At 52.8% G+C, this 24,619-nt stretch overlaps 9 protein-coding genes across 9 annotated transcripts; 6 read left to right on the plus strand and 3 right to left on the minus strand.

The window, feature by feature from the left end:
* Positions 1-611: 611 nt before the first annotated feature.
* COL26b_002703 (uncharacterized protein) lies at positions 612-2,457 on the plus strand (the record flags this gene model as incomplete). The annotated part of the gene is made up of 3 exons (XM_053175615.1): positions 612-996; positions 1,062-2,093; positions 2,153-2,457. The coding sequence occupies 3 exons, from the start codon at positions 612-614 to the stop codon at positions 2,455-2,457; spliced, it is 1,722 nt and encodes a 573-aa protein (XP_053040324.1).
* Positions 2,458-3,457: 1,000 nt separating this feature from the next.
* On the plus strand, positions 3,458-4,107 carry COL26b_002704 (uncharacterized protein; the record flags this gene model as incomplete). The annotated part of the gene is made up of 2 exons (XM_053175616.1): positions 3,458-3,810; positions 3,873-4,107. The coding sequence occupies 2 exons, from the start codon at positions 3,458-3,460 to the stop codon at positions 4,105-4,107; spliced, it is 588 nt and encodes a 195-aa protein (XP_053040325.1).
* Positions 4,108-4,756: 649 nt separating this feature from the next.
* Positions 4,757-6,207, minus strand: COL26b_002705 (uncharacterized protein; the record flags this gene model as incomplete). Its single annotated transcript, XM_053175617.1, has 5 exons — positions 4,757-5,289; positions 5,349-5,435; positions 5,497-5,658; positions 5,720-6,035; positions 6,172-6,207. 5 exons carry the CDS (start codon positions 6,205-6,207, stop codon positions 4,757-4,759), a joined length of 1,134 nt encoding a protein of 377 aa, XP_053040326.1.
* A 742-nt stretch (positions 6,208-6,949) lies between these two features.
* COL26b_002706 (uncharacterized protein) lies at positions 6,950-8,553 on the plus strand (the record flags this gene model as incomplete). The annotated part of the gene is made up of 2 exons (XM_053175618.1): positions 6,950-7,965; positions 8,067-8,553. 2 exons carry the CDS (start codon positions 6,950-6,952, stop codon positions 8,551-8,553), a joined length of 1,503 nt encoding a protein of 500 aa, XP_053040327.1.
* Positions 8,554-8,865: 312 nt separating this feature from the next.
* COL26b_002707 (uncharacterized protein) lies at positions 8,866-9,789 on the minus strand (the record flags this gene model as incomplete). Its single annotated transcript, XM_053175619.1, has 2 exons — positions 8,866-9,302; positions 9,384-9,789. 2 exons carry the CDS (start codon positions 9,787-9,789, stop codon positions 8,866-8,868), a joined length of 843 nt encoding a protein of 280 aa, XP_053040328.1.
* A 4,911-nt stretch (positions 9,790-14,700) lies between these two features.
* Positions 14,701-15,450, plus strand: COL26b_002708 (uncharacterized protein; the record flags this gene model as incomplete). The annotated part of the gene is made up of 1 exon (XM_053175620.1): positions 14,701-15,450. One exon carries the CDS (start codon positions 14,701-14,703, stop codon positions 15,448-15,450), a length of 750 nt encoding a protein of 249 aa, XP_053040329.1.
* Positions 15,451-16,375: 925 nt separating this feature from the next.
* On the plus strand, positions 16,376-17,320 carry COL26b_002709 (uncharacterized protein; the record flags this gene model as incomplete). Its single annotated transcript, XM_053175621.1, has 1 exon — positions 16,376-17,320. The coding sequence occupies one exon, from the start codon at positions 16,376-16,378 to the stop codon at positions 17,318-17,320; it is 945 nt and encodes a 314-aa protein (XP_053040330.1).
* A 3,558-nt stretch (positions 17,321-20,878) lies between these two features.
* COL26b_002710 (uncharacterized protein) lies at positions 20,879-21,439 on the minus strand (the record flags this gene model as incomplete). Its single annotated transcript, XM_053175622.1, has 3 exons — positions 20,879-21,120; positions 21,168-21,229; positions 21,288-21,439. 3 exons carry the CDS (start codon positions 21,437-21,439, stop codon positions 20,879-20,881), a joined length of 456 nt encoding a protein of 151 aa, XP_053040331.1.
* A 1,792-nt stretch (positions 21,440-23,231) lies between these two features.
* COL26b_002711 (uncharacterized protein) lies at positions 23,232-24,279 on the plus strand (the record flags this gene model as incomplete). The annotated part of the gene is made up of 2 exons (XM_053175623.1): positions 23,232-23,691; positions 23,747-24,279. The coding sequence occupies 2 exons, from the start codon at positions 23,232-23,234 to the stop codon at positions 24,277-24,279; spliced, it is 993 nt and encodes a 330-aa protein (XP_053040332.1).
* Positions 24,280-24,619: the final 340 nt, after the last annotated feature.

Raw genomic sequence — 24,619 nt, forward strand, 5'->3', positions numbered from 1 at the left:
GCCGTCCCAACACACCCGGCCAAGACTCACACGCACACACACACCCACACCACATTCGTGTTGTACTGTCGTACCGTCCCGGCCTAACGCATCCTTCGTAAATCGGTTTCCCACCATCCACCGCGCCGGGTCTAACATCCCCATTACCGTTATGCTATTGTAACATGGTACCCAAGGCTTAGGTCTTGCACCATACACGATGAGCCATCGCGTCAAAAGAATGTCTCCGCCGTGTGAGATGGGATGTGCGCAGCGGAGGATTGGCCCGCCGTCAGCTTGTTCTTGTCTGCATCCAGAGAGTGAGCATCCCAAGGTACTTCCGTCTCTTCCCACTACTGTCCCTCGTCCGGGCGCCGGGTTCAACGTCCCCCCAAAGTCCGGTCTAAAATCGGTGCTCTATCTGCTCATGGCGTTTCTTTCGCATACATAAAGCCTCCCGGTCTCCCCCCCGGATTCCCGTCTGGGTCCATCTTGTGGCACGCACTCCAGAGACATTCAACCTTAACCTCGACAAGCTCGACGTCTCTCTCGACCGAGAATCCAACAACTACGGATCGCCATTCACATCGAACTTCAGTACACGCCGAGTATCCATCGAGACTATCGTCGCAATGACGTCCACAACCAGCACTCTGGTAACCCCCCGGGACCGCTCACAGCGAGTGGGAAGTGACAAGGAGGGAGAAACCACCAGCCCATCACCATCAGTCCTCGCCGGGGAGGGCACCGTTGAAAAGAAGGAGGAGGCCGGCACCGGAACCGATGAGGAGGCCGGCGAGGTGCAGCCTCAGGAGCCGACCAACGCCGAGTATCCCTCCGGATTCGCCCTCGGCCTCATCGTCTTCGCCCTCGTTCTCAGCATTTTCCTCATCGCCCTTGATATGACGATTGTCGCAACCGCCATCCCCAAGATTACCGACGAATTCAAGGGTCTCGACCAAGTATCATGGTACGGCGCTGCCTTCTTCATGTGTGTTGCCGCCTTCCAGTCAACATGTAAGTTCCATTGCTTCCAGCAGCATCCCTTCTCCCTGAGTTTCACGATACTAACCATATAACAGGGGGCAAGGCTTACAAGTACTTCCCACTCAAGTGGTCGTTCCTCCTCTCCATCTTCATCTTTGAACTTGGCAGTCTCATCTGCGCCGTCGCCCCGAACTCCGTTGCTCTCATCGTCGGCCGTGCCATTGCAGGTGTAGGCGCGGCAGGTATCGGCTCCGGAGCTTACACGATCATCGGCTTCTCGGCCCCGCCCGACAAACGCCCGACGTTCACCGGCATCATCGGTGCCTCCTACGGCTTGGCTTCAGTCATCGGCCCCTTGATCGGTGGTGCTTTCACTGACCACGTGAGCTGGAGATGGTGCTTCTACATCAACTTGCCCGTTGGAGGTCTCGGCGCGGCCATCATCCTCTTCTTCTTCCACACGCCACCCCAGGCCGTGCCCCAGAAGGCTAGTGCGCTCGAGAAGTTCCTCCAGATGGACCTGATCGGCACCTCCCTGATCATGGGCGGCACCATTGCCTTCCTTCTCGCCCTCCAGTGGGGCGGAAGCACTCACCCGTGGAACTCATCCACCATCATCGGCCTCTTTGTTGGATTCGGGCTGATCATTGTCGCGTTCATCATCCTGGAATGGTACCAGGGTGAGCGTTCCATGATTGCCCCTCGTCTCATCAAGGACAGGACCATCTACATTTCCTCGGCATACGCCTTCTTCTTCGCCGGCTCGTACTTCGTGCTGGTTTACTACCTCCCAATCTACTTCCAGTCTGTCGACAACGCCACTCCCACGGAGTCCGGTGTGCGCAACCTGCCCATCATCATCGCCGTTACCATTGCCACGATTGCATCTGGTATCTCCATCTCTGCCACGGGTATCTACGCACCAATCATGGTTGTCGGCGGCGCCATCGCGACGGTCGGTGCCGGTCTTCTCTACACCTTGGACATCGGCACGGGCAGCGACAAGTGGATCGGCTACCAGGTTCTCGCCGGTCTCGCCTGGGGCGCTGCATTCCAGGTTCCCATCATCGCGGTCCAGGGTACGGTTTCCGAGACCGACATGGCGTCCTCTACTGCCATTCTGCTTTGTAAGTGATCCTTTACATCCCCCAATTGTTCATGGACCTTCATCTAACAACCATCCTAGTCTTCCAAACCGTCGGCGGAGCCTTCTTCGTAGCTGGCGCGCAGTCAGGCTTCCTCGTCACCGTCCTCAAGAAGGTCGCGGTGTACGCCCCCAGCGTTGACCCCAACCTCGTTGCCCTGACCGGCGCCACCGAGATCCGCAACGCCTTCCCGGCCGATGCCGTCCCGGGCATCATCCACGCCTACATGGACGGTCTCAAGGTCACCTTCGCCATTGCCATCGCCGGCGCGGGTGTCTCATTCCTCATCTCCCTGGGTTCAAGATGGGGCAAGCTCAACACCGCGAACCTCTCCGGTGCCGCTTAGAGAAGCGACACGAGCAGGGAGAAAACGTTTTGTGTGTTTTGATAGCTTGCATGTGTTTCCTGTCGTTTACAGATACCAATGTGCCGAATTGTTGGAGGACTTTTATATCTCTCTTAATCATAGACTCCAATGATGGGGGCGCTTCTTGTAAGAGGCGACGGCGTTACTTGGTTGCATTTTCCTGGAATCAGAGGGGGCCCTGAGCGGCATGCCCTATGACAGTCGCTTGGAAGGAACCAGCTCGACTCTTGATGGCTTATGAGAATAATATCTAGATGTAGAGAATACGAGAGGATGACGTACATCAAATATGAAAGTTGCCTCGCGCAAGGACACACTGATGACTTGGCAATGAGACCCAATCATGAGAGAAAAGTATTAGAGAAGGAGAGAAAGGGGCCCTGGGATGAAGGTTGTCGACAGCGACATGCGGCTGAGGCAGGATGCAGTGAAGCAAGGTCGAGTGAGGAGAAGAAAGTGAGAATGAGCGTGTACAAGCAAAGAAGAGGAAAGGGCAATGTTGGAAGCCGCGCGTGGAACTGGAGGGGCGGCCGTTCCCTGTTTCCAAATCTTGCTCGATTTCGACGTACGAAGAAGGTGTAGGCCATCCATCAGCCAAATTACAGAACACACGGTCGGTTGTGGCGTTGTTGTCACGACCAAGAGATAGTCGCGCTCGAATACCCCTTGCCTCATGCAAGTACGAGACTGAAGGCAATCAATATCGAATGACACCGGGGTGCCTCTACTCACCTCCACCCACTTCAACCTACCAACTTCTTTTCTTCCGCAACATTCAGCCCGTGTTCAACTACGAAAGCTTTCCAGCTATTTGACTACAAGGTCAACTTCACGATTACTTTTGAAACCAGACCGCGCTTTTTGGAGTCTAACATTGATCGATTCTCCTCTATCCATCATCCATCTCAATTATCGTTCGACCTTGCCCTCGTCCTCGGTTGTCCTCGCCATTCGAGTGTTACAATACAATATCCCCATCATGTCGCATTTCGAGACCGAATACGACAAAATACTCAAGGAACTTGCCATCAGATGTGACCAAGCCTGGGGCCTTTATGCTCAAGACAAGCTTGACGAAGCCCTTGACCTGGCCGAAAACATACTCCAGGAGGAGCCGGGACTGCCTGCAACTCACAAGGCTGTCTTGCACGTGCTCCTCTCCAAGTCTCAAGACATCAATAAGGCTGTCGAGCATGCTCAAAATGCAGTCAACCGCTACAGGTGGATCATACAGGACAGTAAAGGGGCTTTCACATCCTCGGATCACAGCAAGTTCTTCAATAAAAGGAATCTTAGGCACGCGGAGGAAGACCTCCAGACTCTCATGACACTGTAAGTCATCGAATAATCATCTCTTCTACTCAACAATCTCCTTATACTGACAATTTCTGCAGAAAGAGAGTCAGAATGGACAGTCTCCAGGACAAGCAGGCAAACCTCGATGGCAGTCAAGATGACACCAGCCAAGAAGACGCAGACAGCAAAGAAGACAGCGACAGCCAAGAAGAAAACGGCAGCCAAGAAGACATAGACCTGGCGAACCGAGTGCTCATAAGACTGCGAGCCCCACCGAGAAGTCCCACACCGACTGGTCCGACTGTCAAAACCGAGAACTCTACACCGCCGTGATTGTGCTTACCTCTCTCCGCACCAGCCCGTCCGCATACGACAACACCAGAAAGAAAGAATGACCATGGAAAGAGATAGGAAGACCGCAAGAGATACATTCCAGGCTAGGAAGCAATGAGGTCGTTTGGAAAATATTCATAGAGGCGAGAGCCTGGTCGCACCGACAACAGCCTTACGCTCACCATAGAGTTAAATTGATGACTTACTTAGCTTGTAATTTCTTTCAAGGCATTCAGCGTATAATTATAGTAACATGATCCTCTAACATTTTCTTTCGCAGTCTAACGCCTGGATGCGCACCTTTTTGGCTGCCAGGTTACTCTGACGGGGAAATAAATTGGCTCCGTAGTAGAAGCTCATGCGGCGGTGGAAGCACTGCAGACATCTACGCCCCGGGAACGTACTCGCTGCAGAAAATGAACGACAAGGCTGGTAGCTTTAAGTGTTACAAGAACAAGTCCGCTTCATGTTCCAGAGAGTTGCCGAAGGAATCATGGGGGGGGGGGGGATCTCGGTCTCGCAATGCGGAGTAAGGGCACGCGAATAGTAATGGCCGCGCTTGTTAGTCGAGAAATTTGAGACAAGACGAACGAGGATGGTATCAAAGATTGTAGATAACAGCCCGGCAGTACCACATTTACCATAAAGATCATGCAAAAAGCTCCTGCGTTCTCCGCTTGTTCTCTCCAGAAGCAGACACCCCCGGCACCGGCTCGACTACATACTCAACCTCCTTGTGAATACCCCTCACCGCCCGCAGCTCCGTCTCGCTATCCAGCACCGAGCCATCGCTCTCCCCGCCGTTCAAGCGCTCCCCGCCTCTCTGCCACCTCCTGGACCTCAACGACATGCCCGACCCGCCGATGGTCTGGCCAGCGTACTTGGACGGCGCCTGCCGCGTCGCGTTGCGGTTCTTGCTCAGCAGGAAACGGAACGCGGGCAACGTGGCGACGATGATGCTGACGGTGGACTCGACGTGGCTCCACATGCTCAGGAGCACCGGCCCGTTGGCGACGGTCGTGGGGTCTTTTGCGGTGTCGCTTGTGGCTTTGGTTACTTGCGCGAGGCGGACGAGGGCGAAGGCGATGATGATGGCGCCGAGGGAGAAGAGCACGACGAGGCCGAGTTTGTGGGTGCGGGATGTGGTGAGTTTGCGGAGGAGGTTGAGGGGGAGGATCATGACTGGTTGGCGCGAGTTTGGGTTAGTTGATGAGGAGAGGGATGGTGAGAGGTGGACTGACTGAAGATGTCGGCAGCGATGTCGGCGCTGGTTGCGAACTTGATGGAGGCATCGGCCCGCACGAGGTCTTCTGGGGCACTGCATCCAGCTGGGTTTCCGGAGTGTCAGTGTGCGTCGCTGGTGGTACTTGGGAATCATGCGTGGCTTACTTGTGCTCCAGTACTTGTCCAACGGCGTGCAAGTCAAGAAGTTGGACAGCATGCACGCGAGATACAGCAACAGAACTGCAGTAAAACATACCCACCACGCCCGGATGTAGTTGGGCAACCCGATGATGAGCCGCCGGACGAAAAAGAGGATGGAGAACTTGGCTGTAGCAATTCGGGATCAGCTTCATATAACGAGAGATACCGATAACTCAGAAAATCGCACCTGCCCACAGTGTCGTCCAGAAGAGCAGCATCTGGGAAAACATCATCTTGAGCGACGCAACGGTCCTTGCCATAAACTCGTCCACCGGCAACGGCAGAGGAGTCAAGGGGTCCTTGGCCGCGGCCTTGGTGTACTCCCCAGAGAGATAGAACTGCGGCAACATGCTCGTAATGACAGCGCTCAAAGCCGTCAACGTGACCAGCCCAGCGAAGATGAAGTAGTCATCCGCGTGAAGCCGTCGCTGCAGCATCCACTGAGAGGTACCGCGGAAGATTGTCATGCCAAAGGCGACGAACCACGACACCCAGATGAGGATCTAGAGAGAGTCGCATTAGCACCGCGATATCCGAGCGACCGATGCAACGGAGGGTAAGACGGCTCCCGAAGATCAGCTACCGTGGTACCCGGGCGGGTCTCCGGAGAAGCGGGGGGTCTCAATCGGGTCGTCTTACCATCATCTCGGTGAAGCCAAGCACTTGTGCCGCCATGATGCCAATCAGTCAAGCGCCGTCCGTCTCCCGGCGGCGCAATTCGTGACAAGTGTCGTTCGTTCCACAATGATGTCGGGGCGTGGCGCAGAAAAACGCTCGAAGAGTGCGACGAACCGGACATATACACACACAGAGGAGAGGCCTCTCTACCCTTTGTCCTCCCATTTCGAATCCTCCCCGCTCCGACCTGCTAGATCAAGCTATCTGCGCCGGAACGCCACACGTCTCGTCTCCTGCAGACTCACAGGGACCAGAGAGCAGAAAAGACAAAAGAAAAAAATCCTTCAACGGCGGGTAGACCGGCTGCAATCGAAGAGATCGCAACCGAGGCAGCTGTCACTTTCACACGTTGAAGATGCTAGCCCAAGTCGAGCCGTGGGGGACGGGGGGCATGCAAGGATGTCTTGGTGGTGACCGGGGTCGTCCGCCACCAACACCAGGAAACCTCATCTCGGATCTGCGAGGGATGCAGACAGCGTGCCAATGAGACCGTCGCCAGATGAAGCCACTACTGCAGGTTGCAGCCGACCATGGGCATTCCTTCGCTAACGACATTTTGCTGCAGGTCCATGGGGACCCTGGACCGTCCCGGTGAGGTTTAATATATTCGTTCGCCACGAAGGGCAGGACGTGGGAAAACCCAGAATGAGAGATAAATCTGCTCCTGCAACCATTGCAAATCTGTGGCTTTCGTGAAGTGAATCCTCCCTGCCAAGTCTGTCCCGTCGATTCTGCAGCCATGGTTCGCGTGTCAGTTTTCGCGGCCGCTTTTGCGGCTTGCGCTTCGTTTCGCGGCGCCACAGCCGTTGAGACGGCTGCCACGACTTCAGCCGTTGTCGCTAGCCTGCCCGGCTCCGAGAAGATTGCCTGCTCGGTGCTGAGCAAGAAGTACCCCGCCCAGACATTCTTCAACGGTTCCGATGGATATACCTACGAGACACAGACACGGTATTGGTCGGCCGCGGCCTACAACAGCCCGGCATGCGTTTTCGTCCCTCAGAATGCACAACAGGTCTCTTTCGCCGTCACGACTCTGACGTTGAGCTTGACCAAGTTCGCGGTCCGCAGCGGCGGACACATGCCGGTCGTGGGCTACAACAGCATTGGATCCTCGGGCGTTCTGCTGTCGACCTCGAACCTCACTACGCTCGCCGTGTCTGATGACAAGGCGACCGTTTCCGTGGGCGCCGGACACAGGTGGAGAGACGTGTACTCCTACCTCCAGCCCTACGGCCTGGCGGTGGTCGGGGGTCGCATCGGCGGCGTCGGCGTCTCGGGCCTGCTTCTCGGCGGCGGCATCTCGTTCTATTCGAACCAGTACGGCTTCGCGGCCGACAACGTCGTGCGCTACCAGGCAGTCTTGGCCAGCGGTCTCGTCGTCGAAGCCACGGCGGCCAACGCGTACTCGGACCTGTACTGGGCTCTCAAGGGCGGCGGCAACTCCTTCGCCATCGTCACCCGCTTCGACCTCAAGACCGTCAAGTCGCCCAAGGTCTGGGTCGGCATCTCACAATACGCCCAGAACGACAGCGCAAAGTACCTCGATGCCGTGTACAACTTTGGCAAGTATGGATCCGCAGACGGCAAGGCGGCCATCATCCCGACGATCCTGACCTATCCGTCGTATAACATTACCGCGTACGCCGCGGCGAGGTTCTACGACTCCGAGACTGCGCTTGCCACGGCGTTTGAGAACTTCACCTCGCCTACCCTGACGCCTGTGGCCGATTCCTATGCGTTGCAGCCCCTCGCGGAGTACGTCAGCGCGGTTGATGCTCTTCAGCCCACTGGACTTCGCCAAGAGCAAGTTGCCCCTCAGAGAATGACAAGAAAACCAGGCTAACACGTCCACACAGATTCCGCGTCTTGTCGCTGGTCGTCAACCGCGAGGCCGTCGACCTCGTCCACGACTCTTTCATCGCGGCCGCCACGTCCAAGCTCTCACCCATAATTGGTCTGTCAGCGTCAATCACCTTCCAGCCCATCACCAAGGAGTTCATCGAGCAGGGAATCAGCCGCGGCGGACCCAACCCGCAGGGCGTGGACCCTGCCAAGGCGCCGTACTTCTGGGTCGTCGAGAACCTGTCCTGGCAAGATGCCAAGGACGACGCAGCAGCGCGTAGTTTCGCAGAGACCGTTACTGCTGATATTGAAGCTGCTCTCGAGGCCAAGGGCGTGTCTGGTGGGTATCTGTACCTGAACGACGCGGGCAAGGGCCAGCGCATCTTCCAGACTTATCCAGCTGCGAACCTCGCGAGACTCAAAGCCGTTCGAACAAAGTACGACCCACTAAGGATTTATACCAATCTTCTTGTTGGCGGCTGGAAGGTCCTGGATGCTTGAGGAACCAGCGCATGGTGTATATGGAATGAGGTACATGTCCGTCAGTTGATATTGACCTGCAAATATTTCACGGTGTTGCCTGTACATGTCCAGCTTAACGTAATATGTCGTTGTAATCAATAATGAAGAGACCTACCTCTCTAAAGTTGCTCGCGGCCCCTCTCGTTCGTTCGGAAAGACAAAACGTCCCAGCCATCTTCATGTCGTCGCATCAATACATGTTTGCAGAGAGGTTTTGGGTCGCTGCTAATTGACCTTTTGAACTCCATTTTATTCAAATTCGCTCTAAATATCAGTAATATGCCATGCCATCTATGCGCCAGTAACCTTCACACTGCCATCCTCCATACCAAAGTACGCCGCAACCGGCTTCTGCGCGAGACCGAACTTGCCGGCCTGGGCCGCCTGCAGCCCGTTGAGGCCGTGGAAGATGCCGATCTCCACAATGCCGGGGATCAGCAGAAGCTCCTTGGCCAGCGCCGAGACCTCCCACGCGCCAGCGGCGTTGCGGCTGGCGCCGGCCTCGACGTCCGAGGGCAGGAGGAGCTGGGGGAACGGCGCGTCGATGATCCACATGCCGTTGTCGGTGACGGCCTCGCCGGCCTTGGCGGGCAGACCCGGACGGACGATGGGCTTGATGGAGCCGAGGTCCGTGAGACGGTCCAGGACATCCGGGGCGGACATGGGGAGGACCTCGATGGGGATGGCCTTCCAGTTGGTGAGTAGCCTCTGAGAGAGCTTGCGGTAGTCTGCGGATTCTCGTCAGCTCGTCTGCGTTCACACTTTTTCGCTCGGACCTCCACCCGAGGCGTTTCCCGTAAAAGACTCACCAGCAACAACGACAAACTTCTTGGCGGCAATGGCGACAAGCTTCTCCTGCAACAAGCAGGCACCGCCGCCCTTGATGCAGTTCAGGTCCGCGTCGACCTCGTCCGCACCGTCAAACGCAACATCCAGGGCGACGAGCTTGCCGTCGGGGCCAAGTGGCCTCTCGTCGAGGTTGCACAGACGCAGGCCGGCGGCGCGGATGAGGCCCTTGGACTGGCTGCCGGTGGGGAAGAAGGTCATATTGGACCAGAAGGAGGGGCCCTTTGCGGCGATGGCGTCGACGACGTACACGACGGTGCTGCCGGAGCCGATGCCGACAAAGCGGGCCGACGCGTCGAGGTGCTCATCGACAGCGCGGTAGGCGGCGGCCTTCTTGGCCGACTCGACGAGGGATACTGCGGAGGACATGGCGCGGGCGTAGTAGAGTCTTGGTGTGACGGTGGTGCGTGTGCGGGGTGGTGAAAAGGGTGAGAGGAGTGGTGAAGTTGTACAAGAAGAAGACTGGCGGAGGGACGAGAAGGTTGATCTTATTAATAAAGATGCTCTGCTGCAGGAGGTGAACATGGGGTCGGCCAGAAGAAGAGGCTTTGACAGGATGGGGTGGTGGTGTTAGAGTGGGATGAGCCATAAAGCTTTCTCCGGTTGCCGGGCTTACTCATGAATCGCGACGGACAGTGGATTCCGACACGGGTGTCGACGGCTGGTCGCAGATGGCAGCTGCATCTACTTCCGGTACCTCGAGACGAGGACGGTGAGATGTTGCGCCATGGCTGGGCTGGATGCTTTGAAATTTGGGAGCCAATTGGCTTTATCGACCGTTAAGTAACCCATTATATCAGCTGGTTGGCGTTGTGGGAAAGGCTGAAGCCGTTTCTACCTCCAATTGAGCGCGTCCTCGGTAAGCCTCGGTCAGTCCCTCCTTCACCGAGCACCCCGCCTACACCGACCGCGGGGCATTTTCTCAGATGCCAGGACCACTTCTTCACCCCACCTATGACGTATCTGGCGACTTTTCCAGGGACGAAAAACCCACCGTTGTCATGCCCGTCACCTTCCGAGATCGTCTCAGGACGGAAGCGCCGAATCAGACCGAGAGCTCGGCGGGCCAGTGAGCGTTCCGGGAGCCACCGGCGTGCTTCCGGTGGACCTCCGGTGGATCAGGGAAAAGTTTGTATGTGAGATGTTATCAGGGAAATCCCTCGCGCCCATCGCGGCAAGTAAGAAACTTGGCTGTTTACCGACGTCACTTGTTCAGTCTACACAGGACATGCCGCTAGCCAATTGATGGGCCAATGATTGTAAACTGGCTAGGGACGCATCGACTTGGAGAGGTTCAGACACACCTGTCAGTCGCGCATTGACTTGCATGGCGGCTAAGAATAAGACGACAATCCGATTAATGCTATCTTGATAAAGAGTGCGTTTTTGTAGTAGACCACCAAACACCGAATGAGACTGCTATACCGTAATAACAAGGCCCCGAGTGTCATTAGGACAAACAGATGCGATATGGGCAAGAATCTCGCTCGCCGCAACCTGAGGCGACAAATGAGACACGTCGATCCGTAATCGATGAGGATGTCCATCAAAGTCGTACAAGTCTTCGCCAGCCCGGAACAGTTTCAAGAGCTCAGTGTCAATCAACTTCCCTTCCGCCTGTCGGCCACCTTCGATCAGTCGGCCCAAGTTGGTCTGTTCGTCGCAATCTAGCGTAATGGGGATAAATTCGCAACCTCGTCTATCGGCACAGTCCTTATACTCCTGACAGACAGCTGATCCTGCTTCGTTGGCCGTCTGTGCGTCTGTGAAGATGTAGAGCGTTGAGTAGGTGGATGGCCCATGAATGAGCGACTCAAAAATCGCCGAGCGGATGCGGCGACGGAGATCTTGATAGCCCGGCTGGTCCCGGCTCAATACGGCCTCTGCAGGGTTTATGAGGAGGTGGTTATGCACCAGCTTAATTTTATCGCTGGCGGTGTCGAGAACTTTACCAACAGTCAGCTTGCCTGTTCCTGGGAAGCCGTTGATATAAACCATCGGGCGAGGTTTTGACGGAATGGTCATTATGAAATTCAATATGATCTTTGAACGGGTGGTAATAGCGATTAACTAAATGAATCAACGACTCAAAAGTAATTATCAGGAAAACAGTTTTATGTGTGAATTTTATGAGGCACAACGGCAAGTCAGCTCCGACGTTATGAGTCACGCTTCACATATGACTCCTATTCACGATTGTACTAAGTCCGAAATCACCCTAACGCCAGAAAATAATAACTGATCTAGTCTGCACGGTCACCAAAACGGTAACGTTTGATGAGCTTCGGTTTGTGGATGGCTATAAGGCGGCGCTGGTAACCATGTACCCATCGAAGCTTAACGGAGACACCATCAACGTTATTCGGTTCTCGGCTCAGTTGCAAGAGATGATGCAGAACATGCTGGCAGACACATACTAGGAAACCCAGCAGTAAGAGACTAGTCACCCTTGTCGTCTTACGAACACACACACAAGCCACATGTTCCTCAGCAGCCACCAGGGTATGTCAACAAGCATATCCTCCTGTGGCTTTACCGGACATACGTGCAGAAGGATCTTCTCAGGGTCCCTGGCCATGTTTCCTCTTTAAACATTGCTAAGATTCCCCGTCTTTTGCTTGCTTTTTTCGGGTTCTCGGGGGCCACGAGGTCTCGATGTCAACAGACGCGGAAGCTTGAGCTGTGATTCCTTCTCGCACGTGGTAACAGTCGCCGACTCGCCTAAACTGTCGGTGGAATGTCAGGACTGGTAATTTCATACTGATTCATTTCATCTGTCAAAATTCCAACACGCTGGATGACAGACCACCCGAACATTCGGCACGTCTCCGCTTCCATGGATCATGCACGGTCGTTTCGGTTATCTATACATCTCATGATCCTTTCGTTCCATTTCTAAACCGGTGGCCTGGCGGACTCGACTATTGCGCTTCTCGAATCGGATTCGAGAGAAGACGAGCAACAGTGACATCGTCTGCCCAAACTGATGAACCCTTCAGGACTTCGGCCAGGAGCACAGGGACGAACTGCGAGTCGCACATCCCCCAAGAACCAGTCTCCAGAACTCAAGATGCGACTCTGCATCGCGCAGCCATGTCGCACCACCCCTGGCCAGTCGATATGCCAGGAATCTTATCTCACATGAGGCAGGCACGGTCAAATACGACCCTGTTCTACGTTTGTCCATGGAGGTGTTGCTGAGGATGACACTCTGCTCTCCTTCACCCTTGTCTAGAGCCAACGGCGCGACAGCGTTGCTAGTCCTGCGCGTGGTACCAGCACCCCAGCGGTGATCTTGCATGTTTGTTTCCCTGAAACTAGTTTCTACAGCAGCTAGATTAAGCCAGATGCCCTTACGTCTGCGTAGATGTGCAACATCGATCAACAGCACCAGCGCGGATCATCGATGTGGGGGATATTCACTATGATGACACCGGGACGAGAGCAGGCCGTCCTTATCCGCAGCTATAATTGATGTGACCACTTGACTGTCATAAACTCAAGAACATTTCTGGTCTTCAACATGAACCTGATGCAGTGTGGCGCTCCGGCGCCGGTCTAGCCAGACAGAAGCGACAAGGGGAATCAACGGGAAGAACCCAGCCGGGCAGGGCTATCAGCTTGGCTATCACTGCAAACAAAACACTTATAGTATAGGCCACGCCTGTGGAAGAATACTCGCTGCTCTCGGCCGGTGTCTCTATCGACCACATATTAAACTTAGTTCGGCGGAGAAGGAGAGGCCTCCTCCGCTGATGATCGACCGGAACGTGTTTATCGGCGGGGTACATGACACGCGCCATAGCCGCTCTCGCCGTCGTCGTCGTGATCATGGCATTGCTTCAACCGTCAAGGTGGGCAGTTTCGAGGAGGCCTAGATTGACAAAGTGACGTTGGCGAGCCCGGCCGATCATGGCAAGGAAGGGTGACGATCCAGTGAACACGGAGGAAGAAACCCCCACCGAACGTCTCGAGTCATGCAGCTGAGCGTGGCTGAGGTCGATTCTCATGAGCGAATCGCATCTCGCCGTTCCCCTGAAGAGAACCACTTTTATCCGTCTGGGACACTTGACGGGCCTGTCGTCCAGCCTTACGGAATTGGCTTCCAGGTGTCAGAGAAAGGCCAAGGGGGCACGACTTGGCTGTGATTGGGAGGCCGTGTTTATTCCGTGGATGAATAACTGCTTTCCAAGAGACTGTCAAGTCTGAAGCGGGAACAGCATCATGGATCAATCCCAGACAGCCTCGACATGTCAAAAGTTCTTGGCTACCGATTGGCTCATGAGAAGGCCATCTCGGAACTCTGCGCTTCCTTAACTTTATGGTTTGGCTTGACAGCTTTCCAAGAGCCAATCGCAATCAACATCGGGAACAAGGGGATCCATACCCATCACCATGACACCTCCCCGCAAACAGCCGCCAGAAGACAGCATGTCCCAGCTAAATGTTTACATTTTTAGGGCACAAGATGTCCATTAAGACGCTGTGTTAAGTTCAGTCAGCGCTTAGAAAAGACGGTGGCATCCCGTCCCGCGTTGCGCACGAACCTCCTCTCCCCATTGACATTGATGACTGTCGTGATTAAGCTGAGGAGGGGGCTATATCAGCTATATCAGACCCTGGGCGACGGGCTGTGCAATTTTCGTGATCTCCAGGCGATCTAACGCTGCAACATGGCCTCCTGGACGTTCTGGTTAGCGAATCGCATTTCAGCGGATGCACACTTGTTCCGCCGTCTCCCCTCATTTCCCCAACTGTTCGTGCCACGAGATCCTTGGCATCGACGCACCTAACGCCGATGTCAAATGGCTGACAATTGAAACGGTCGGCCGGTTGTCCCTAGATAGGGAAAAGATCTGCTGAGATCTCAAAAGTCTAACGCATTTGCCGAGAGAGGAAGAGGGCGACGCCTCTCTCATGTGGGCCCTGCCATTATTCCGCCGTCGTCAGGCCGTTTATGGCCCGGTTCACACTCTCGCCGGATGCCATGCATCCATCACCAACCCCCCGGCGTTTTGGAGGGTAGGCGCCGACGTTGCATTCCGACACGAGCTATACCACCTTGTTTATATGACTTGCATACGGTGACGGGTGACGGGTGATGGATGGTGGGAAAGCCCAGATCGTGAGATACATAAACGCCAGCGTCGATCCGGTTCTCGCCAAGATCGCTTGTTCTGCTTCTCTCCAGATCGCGATTCACAATCTTCTCGGCGGCTTTCTGATTTTCTTCAACCCATTTCTTATCATTCTATTCTCTGTCTGCAGGTATCAGGCGCCATGGAGTCTTATCTCGAGGAAAACTCATACACTTTCTTCCCCAGCGTCGACGGCAACATGGGATACACCTTTGACTCCCAGTTCATTCCTTGCCCTTCTGGGGATAGCCTCGATAGCTTTCTGTACCCTTTCTCATTCCAAACATGCCAGCAACCAATGCCGATGATGGCCACCAGCCCAACACTCTCAATGGACTCGGACTTCACATTCAACACCGCCTATGCGACACCCTCTCCTCCCCCGGATTTCTCGCCTGTCCCCAGCGAGCAGTTCGACTTTGCCCCGTCTCCCAGCAGCGTGACCACATCACCGAGCTCACCTCCCAAGGAGCTAGAGGTCGACAGCTGGGGTCCTTCGGATCTCCATCAGATGGGCTACCTCGACGTTGCCGGAAACTGGCGTTGCCGGTACGCAGGGTGCTGCTCGTCGCGCGTCTTTCTTAGAGCCTGTGATCTACGAAAGCATTTCCGGGGTCACGCAAAGTACTTCTTCTGCACCGAGAAGCGTTGCCAGCAAGCAGGCGTCGGCTTCGCGACTCGCAAGGACTTCCAGCGACACATGGGGTCTCACAAGCCCGCAGTCCGGTGTCTCCACCCCGATTGCGACAGAATCTTCAGTCGCAAGGACAATATGGTACGCGTTAGTCTCGCCCTGTTATCTGCAGCAAATACTCACTTGGAAACAGAGGGAACATTACAAAAAGATTCACCAACGGTTAAGAAACAACTTGTTTCCTCGGCGATGCCGTAAGACCACGCAGAGCGAGCCTCAGCAGGCCGTTTCTCCGGCATCGACCTGCTCAAGCTGCACGATGGATTCTTGAATGAAAGTTCTTCTGGGTAAATTCTAGCAGCGATAGTAGACTTTTGCGACAGCACGATCGATGCAAATAATGTGTTATGCGACGATGTTGATGATTTTCACGTCAAGCCTGTCTTTTATGAGCGAACATAGATACTAGGATCCCCTTCTAAGAGGCGAACCACTCTTTTAATTCCATATATATATTTTGCAAGACATCCTAGGAATCTTGGCGTGATTGTTAAGACGAACGAAGGGATACCTGAGAGAAGCCATCCATGACTCCATGCATGACTCCACGCCTTCGTCAGTACCTTAAGCTCGGAAGATGCCCAGAAAATTCCCCAACTGATGCACAATCACCTTTTTGCGCCTATACTACCGCGAAGTAATGGCTTACAAACTAATGTGCGCAGCAATCAGTTGGCGGACAACGATGATATCCTCTGGGTCTCATCGGAAGTCGGAATCCGAGAACTCACGGGAAAGGACGCCATTGGTTCATTTACGAGATGAAATTGCGCCATGCCAGACCTCCGAAACTTTGAACTCGAAAAATTCCCGGTTTGGGTAATTTTCTAGACGGTGGGATGAAGAATATGTCAAGATGTCGAGCTCAACGTGTGCACTCGGAGGCCGTAACAACCGGCGACCGAGAACTAATATCCACAACTCGGAAAAGTGGTAGTTGATGAACCTGGTCAAAAGAACTGTAGAGGTATCGTTCTCATACGCCGTCAGAGAAGGGGAAACCTTCGATGGTGGTATATATACATACCTTTGATACGATGCTCCCCGACCAGTACTCCAAGTAATCTCATTTATACGAGAGACAACAAGGAGCCTCACTTACAAGTCTATTCGGAAAATCAAGATGACCAATGCTAATGTCACCATCGTCGGAGTCGGCAACATCGGTGCCGCCATGGTCAGCACCTGGCTTGACTCTGGGTTGAAGGTAGCAATGTGGAACCGCAACATCGATCGACCAAAAATCGCCAAGCTTGTGGAAAGGGGTGCAATGCTTGAGCCAAACCTCATCGAAGCAATACGTTGTAGCGACACAATTGTCTTATGCGTCTCAACTTACGATAACATCGGCGAAGTTCTATCGCCCATTCTGCCCCTCAAAGGAACCGAGAGAAGCATCACGGTCATCAACATTACCACCGGCACGTCCGAGCAAGCCCGGCAAATGGAGACACGTCTTAAATCCAACGGCATTGCTAAATATTTTGACGGCGCAATCATGGTCACTCCCGAGCTTATTGGCACGATCCACTCGTCCATGTTCTTCAGCGGAGAAAACGAAGCCGAATTCGAAAGAATCTCGGGGATTCTCAGGCCACTTGGAAGCTCTCATTATGTCGCCCAAGACTCCGGCGCAGCAAGCCTCTGGGATGTTGCGGCCCTTGCAGCCATGTACGGCATGTATTCCGGAGCAATTGTTGCGCTGAATGTGCTCAAGCGGCAGCGGCCCGATGATGCGACGGCAGAGTCACCATCGACTGAAGTCCCGATGAAGAAGATTGTGCTCCCTCTCCTCTCAACACTTCTGCCGCACCTAGTCAATCTGTCAAGAGCCTTGGATAAGGAGGACTGGAACGAGAACTTTGGAAATCCGGCCTCGATGCAGTTGAAGGGGTTGCAGACCATCTTGACAACCTTGCGGGAGGAGAAGGTCAACGCGGACGGACTCGAGTTGTTTTACCGAATGATGCAGCGAGTGGTGCAAGACAAAGGCGAGGATGCGGGATTAGCTGTCATGGGAACCTATTTACTAGAACAAATAGAAATACTGCAATTTAACGAATGTTGAGTCGCATGCCCGATGTTTGGTTGGAATTGGCATCGTGTGCCCTGATGTATTGGTGAAGGCGCAGCCGGAGTGGGCAACTGTTGTCATCGCTAGGGCGACTCAACACAGGATGAAAGTCGCCAAACCGGCATTTCGAAAGTCAAATCCTGCGATGTTCACAGAAAATTGTTAAGCTATGTAGCTTCCGCGAATACGAATGCTTCCAGAGTTCAAACTGAACCGAGCCCGACAGCGTTAGACGACAAACATGACCCAAATCTCTATGAAACGTTGCGTTTTTGTGCTCAAAATCAACTGAGATTTCAAGGTATGCTAAAAGATTTTACTATTTCTTTGTTTTGTTTTGGGGGCGACGGAGTTTGTGGTTTCAGTATGCTTGGATGGGCGCAAGTGAGATTCTGACTGTGTGGGTGAAAGCCCCCTTACTTTGATGATGATTAGGACATCGCTCTCTAACTCGTTTATCAGTAGTATACTCACCTTTACGTCATTCCTTTTATACCGCGAGTGTTTCAATGCGATTATTTGAGTTGCTGCTTCTCTTGCAAGCGAGACCAATATCGGTTTGGACATACATTTGAGCCAAACAAAACATACGGTTGGAAGCCCTGCGTGCATTTCAGTGAAATCGCTGGAATGTGCTTCTTTCATGCACGTTGGCATTCGCCCTAGCACACTTGCCCTATTTCTAATTCCTGACAAGCTCCCGGAACTTGGTGTGCTTGCTTTGGGTCGTTGTCTAGTGACTCATTCCAATTTCATTCATATCCGAGCAACTATTAATGAGCAGGTAGTGTTTAAGGTGACTGACACAATGGAGGTAGACAATGAAATTGTAGACCACGGGGATGAAACGACGAGTTGAAGTTTAGTGGCATGAAGCTTGGCTCGCCATTCCATTTCCTTGATATTTGAGATGTTGGCAGGAGTATATCACCACCAGATTCCAGCCATGCTCTCTTTCTATCAAGATCTTAATGCCACAATGGAACACACTACTTTTCTGCGGGCTTGACATCACAACCATGGCTTCATTATGATTGGTCCTTCTCATTCACTCGTTGGGCTAATCCTTGTATCAGAAGTGAGTCCAACGTGTCTAATCATACGTTGATTTCCACGCCCGCCTGAAAACAAGAATATGGCTACTTCTGTGGCATGAAGGTGTCATAGAATCACACTTACTCAGCTTTCTGAATCTGTCTTTAGTTGTTACTCTAGGCGTACTTACGAGAATACCTTCAATTTGGCTGCTTGGCATCATCTTGAAGCCATTAAGTTCGATTCTTATGTCGTTCGACGCACTTTAGTATCTTTATTTGCCCCAGACCGCCAACAGAGAGATCTCTGGACCTTGTCTATACGTCTCATGTCTGCATTCTAAGTTAACTGATCTCATATTGAACATAAAGTAGAACATATGCGTCCATTTACTTTTTTGTTTGAACTCTTACGATCGGCCGGGTATACTAATTCAATTTTATAATGGGATGAAGTCGGGCCCTATATCATAGCTACTCGATGATCAGGATTCTTCTGGGGCAGTAGGGGTGTCAGGGATTTGGAGAGCGCCAGGCTTTGATACGAATCGTGAGAGACGACGGGAAAAACCACCCAAAAAAAATGACCCCAAAAACTTCAAACTTATTAGGAAGATTACAGTTGAGAAATCTGAGATTTCTGAGCCATTTCTGAAGTACCAGAATCTCACAGACTGTGGTCGCCAGAAGTTTCTACAAGGCCCTTCGGAATCACCTTCTGGAGATGGAATGCCGACAGAATATTCTAGGAGCCCAAGAGTGTATTGGTTTAGGAACCTGACGTCGGTTAGCAATTCATATTTGAGGTGCGGTAAAAGGGAGGGCGAGCAGAAGCACCACAACAAAATTCTTGGTTTTCTTCATCTATGAAATTTCGAGCGATTTGCATTTTCTTCTTGTCAGTAAACCCTCATAGTCGATACATCTATTATGCCAAAACGGAAGCAGGGCATGCATAAGTTTAACAGAAGGCCATCGTTGTTGATACTAAAGCAGACTGGAATGGCGAGATTGACTGATCTCTGTGGGAGTAGGGGGAGACGATGCTTCTAACACTTGAGCCGAAAACCTGTAGACGGGTTTCCCAGTAACAGCCCAATGACCTCCTGCCTAGCTTTTCCTCCCATCTCGCGCCTGCCAAACGAATCTCAGCTTTACCTCACCTTGCCCGCTAGCTTTATGAAAGGTAGGTTCTCCACAATCACATTCCCCTCTCTTCCCTTTTCCCTCTCCAACCTCAAAGCATCACACTTTTGACAATCTCATCTTCTCAACAGCCCAGGGCCTCATAAAGGTATGCACTTCATGTCGCGCCCCCAAATTTCCACTTTTCAATCTAACAAACATTTCAACTAGACAAAAGTCATGGACTCACGCGCACGTGCTGCCTTCATGGAGCGTGTGAACAATGCAACTTTTGAGGAATGCATTAGGGGTTCACGAGAGGAAGCCTCTGCCGCGGGAAGCGCCTCAGAGCGCGCTGTTATCTGGCAACAAAGAGGAATAGAGTTCAACAACGAGATAACAAGACGACAACGCGCCATTGCTAGCGAGATGAGCCACAATACTCAGCGTGCAATTGCAGCCGCACGCCGGGCCCAGGAGGGTCACTCCAACCTTGCTCCTACCGCTGGCTTGGCCCCCGCTCAAGCTCCTGATACCGCATCGAATGCCATCAGCAGCAATCTCAGTGTGGCCCAACTCTCTGTCAACGCTACAGCTCTACTTGCTGCCATCCCTGCCCATCTCCAAGCTGAGGCTGCTGCGTCCTGCGCTGCTCATCTTGCCGACCTCGATACCAAGGCAGCTGCGGCTTCAGCTGAAGCTGCAAAGTCTCCCACGGATGCAGACCTTGCCTCTAAGGCAAAGGTGGCCAATGAAAGGGCCAAGAGAGCCCACCAACGCGCGAAGCTTTCCACCAAGGTCTGTGTACACTGCCACGACAAATATTCGTTCAACGATACCCTGCGCCGCCACCTCAAAGACATTCATTACAAAACTCTGGAGCCATACTGCAACCTTTCTCGGGCTGATCAGAATGCCGTCGCTGCCGCCGAGGCCCCCCGAGCATATAGGTGGAGAGGGGTACACGGATGGTTGGACAAAGCACTATGCTCTTTGCGGTCGTTGAGCACAATAAAGAACATTCTCAGGCACTTTCGCCCTGAGTCGCGACAATACAGCGTCTCTTTTACAGATAGCCACACCTAATAAAATCAATTTGCAACAGTGATTCTGAGTTCTTTGGTCCGATGTGTATTTCCGCATTTGAGTCTACTTCTACTTTTGTGTTATTTGTAGCCAAAACAAAAAACCACTAAAAGCTTTCATAGGGAGCAAGCAATAACCGTTAGATCCATGAAGCTTCTGGAGTCATAGGATTTAGCAGTTATACGCCTAGTAAATAAATTTAAACATCTCACACACAGAATCAGGAGAAGCTTCTTGCCAATGCTAGAAGACACTGTTGGTGCTGATGCTTTCTAAAACGCAAACAATAATCTGCATCCTCGCACCCTTATTTCTTGTACTTAGGAGAGACCTCTGCCATCTGCCTCTTGTGCTCTCCCTTCTCCACCATGTCCTTGATAGCCTCGTCGGCAACCTTCATGGCCTGAACTCCAGCCGGTGCTCCACAGTACACAGTAGCCTGAAGAATTGCCTCCTGAATCTCGACTTCAGTGAGTCCATTTCTGATGGCTCCTCGAATATGAATGCCAAACTCAGCCCAGCTCTTCAATGCAATGAGCATTCCGATATCTACAGATGGTTAGCGACAGCTTTCAACTGGGTCTCGAGTCGCTCACTTAACAGGCTTCGCTGCTTGCGCTCCAGGCCTGGGCGGGACCAAATGTTTCCCCAAGCCCATCTTTTAAACACGCATCAGCTCAATAAAACGAAAATGACATTCTGGAGCGGCCTCTTACTCGGTGATGAGCTCCTGCTGGGCAAAAGCAAACTCGCTGGAGCCATTTCGCATGGCATTATCGACGTAGCTTTCCCCTACTACCTCACGGCGGTTCTTCAAGCCCTGCTCCCACAACTCCCCACGTAGCTTATCGGTGTTCTCGGACGACATATTGCTGATTGGTATCTAGTCTGTTTCTGCAATGAGGAGGGGCTTACGGTCCGTCGAGAGATGGTTTTGGGGGTTGTAGAAAAGCTGATGTGAAAATGGGCATGAAATAGAAGAAACTTATTATTATTCCGGATTCGGCACAGCCACGTGCTAATTGAGGGGTCATTTGGGACCTTAGCTGGAGAGAGTTTTGGCGTTCCGATCCGCAACCGGGGGAAAATTGTACATCCCGCGTTACCCCGATGTTCCGCACGGAAATGTGGGACTATCCCGATGGTATTCCGAAAAGAATGCAATCAGTTTAAATTAAACGATTTTATCATACAATGAAGTCACAAGTTGGAGTATGTGACACAGTGATATGCATTTCAACTTCTGCTGCAATTGATCGCCTGGTTTTATTTCTCCAATGTGCTTGACTACCTCGCTATCTGACGTTGTTTAGAATACTCGGTCTCTTTTCTTGAACAAGACTTCAAAGCTACCAACCTCCAATGACAGCTTTCCGTTTCGCTTCTAAACTCTCTTCCACATAATACACTCTATGCATTTAATATTGCTTGAGTTTCTTAATTCCTGACACTCGCAGATGCATCGTGGAGGATCATGAGACCATGAGCTGATCGATTGACCGTCCTTATATCTCCTGGGTTGCTCAGTAAAATCCTGTTCAACAATCCAGTCTTTGGTGTGAATTGATATGGGTTCCATAGATGTTCGATACCCGAGGTCTCCGAATATCGCATGGGATACAAGCACAACATTAGGGGTATTTTATCAATCGGGCGATTTATGAGGACATTAAGAGACAGGGCTGCAGGTATCTACAGCCTTTAGCATGTTATTAACAGACGAAGATTTTGATCGACGTATTGACCTTTCAAACCTGTCTCATGTCACGTTCGGGGTATCGAGAAACGTTGTATGGTCGAGTTGAGCCATCCTCACAGTTGGCACTCGACTAGTATTGCAGCATCACTCCAGTAACAGCGCAACTGCAAATTTACTTGCCGTGGCTGAAAAGGTTGCCATGATGCTTTATGTCTGGCTCGAGTATAAACGCGTATTGTATTTAATACATGCGGCTGACGACTGCTTCATTCATCTGAATCGCGGCGGCCCACGAGCTTAAGTTGTCCTTTGACCATTGCTGGCTGCCCTACATGCGGGTTCTCCGGCAAGTGATCCGCCGAACCACTCAACCTGATACACCGTCTCTCTATTTTGGTCGTTACGAACCAGCCCGTTGAGCGCATAGGCCAATTCCATGCTGATCCGCGCCTCAGCCTTGGCTATTCCCTGTAAAAGCCCAGTAGATGGAGCCCTCCCTGACTCAGTAAACGAACGTCGGCTCCCACGCGGCTTCCAGCCAACACGAAACTCCCGATGAGTAAATGTTTTCGTCACATATCCAACAAGCTGTTCGGCACCCACTTGCTGGGGATCAACAGGAACTGGACCACTGGTTTTGCCTGACAGATAGCGCTAGGCCGGAGACATGACGTTGATTTGACAGGTAAACCAGGGCATCAATTTCCGGGATCCCTGGTCTCGGTGGACCCGTCTTATCGTCGCTTCGTATTTGACAGCCTCCGCGCATCCCTCGCTGGTTCCGGGGAATTCATTAATCCCCAGTTTAAGCAACAAGGAAGCCCCAAACGATTGAGCTTCAAAAGATCCGGATGTCCGCCCTTGTCGCGTGCGGCTGAGGTGTCTTCTCTTGCCATTTTTTCACCTCTCACCTCATCCGCCGAACACCGCTGCCGCCGTCCGACAGTTCGCCGTATCCAAGATGGTCTCAAGTCTCTCAGCGGCGCTCGCCCTAGTCTCCACATTGCCATGGGCCTCGGCTGCCTCGGTGGCCACGCGTCAATCTACGGGCGACGGCGAATGTCGCGACGTCCATGTCTTCCTCGCCCGCGGGAATAACGAGCCATATCCGGGTCGTCAGGGAAAGCTCGTCACAGCCATTTGCGACGGGCTCGGTAGCTGCGATTACGAGGACATTCAATTTTGGAACCCACTGGAGGCACCATACTGCCAGTCTGTAGAGGAGGGTGCCGCGAACGGCACTGCACAGGTCACCGCGTACAACAAGCGGTGTCCGGACTCGAAGTTGGTGTTGAGTGGGTACTCACAGGGAGGTCATGTCATCGGCGATATCCTGGGTGGTGGAGGTGGCACGTTCTTCCAGGGTTGCCAGCAGCCCCCGAACGCTGGTCTTGACGCGACGAAAGCTCCTGGAAACAAGAGTGAGTTACGATGGTTAGCATGTTTGGACTTAGGAAACTGACGTTTCAACCCCAGTCTCTGCGGTGTTGATCTTTGGTGATGTTCGACACACCGCCAGCCAGCCGTACAACTACGAGTCGGGATCCGGGGCTAACGGCCTCTTCCCCCGTCCGGATGACCAGCTCGCTGGCATGAAGGCCTACGCTGGTTTCTTCCGCTCGTACTGCGTGGAGTCCGACCCGATCTGTGCCGGTGGCGACACGGCCGCCAACCATCTCAACTACTTCGACATCTACTCTGGCAGTGCTGGGAAATGGGTTCAAGAGGTCGTTGGGGCCCAGACGACCAGCTCTTCTACGAAATCATCAGCAACCTCGACCAAAGCCTCATCAGCCTCTGCTAGCGCTTCCGCGAGCGCCACGACAGAGATCACCTCCGCTGCACCGACCACGGAAGCTGCATCAACCGGAGGATCTACCCCAGCCCCAACATCCGATAATGCGGCGGCTTCTTCAACCCCTACGGGCGCCAGCGCAGCCGGCGCTTTGGATTACAACAAGATGCTTCTCAGCCTGGCCGTTGTCGCTGGATTGATGATCGCCTGCTAGACGACAACGCAATTATTTATGACCACGATAGATCAACGTCACAACATGGAAGCATTGACCGCTTGTTTTTGAATACCCCGAAGCGACATATCACGAAGGACAAATAATCACACGACATTGAACATAATGAGCACATACTGGCGCAGAAGGATCTTTTGAAAGAACCATAAATGCCATAATTCTGCTCTGGGGTCATCAAGCCTCACGGCAGCATCCCAGTGCCCAGTTCCTATCCAATCTCGGCATCAGAAAACACGATGGAGGCGTAGGTGGCTTTGTAGAAGAAAAGAAAAACAATCCAAACTTTATCTCAGTCAAACATCCGTTTTCTGACTTTGAT

Source organism: Colletotrichum chrysophilum, assembly GCF_026319265.1.
Source record: "Colletotrichum chrysophilum strain AFK26 chromosome Unknown scaffold_14, whole genome shotgun sequence".
NCBI lineage: Eukaryota > Fungi > Ascomycota > Sordariomycetes > Glomerellales > Glomerellaceae > Colletotrichum > Colletotrichum chrysophilum.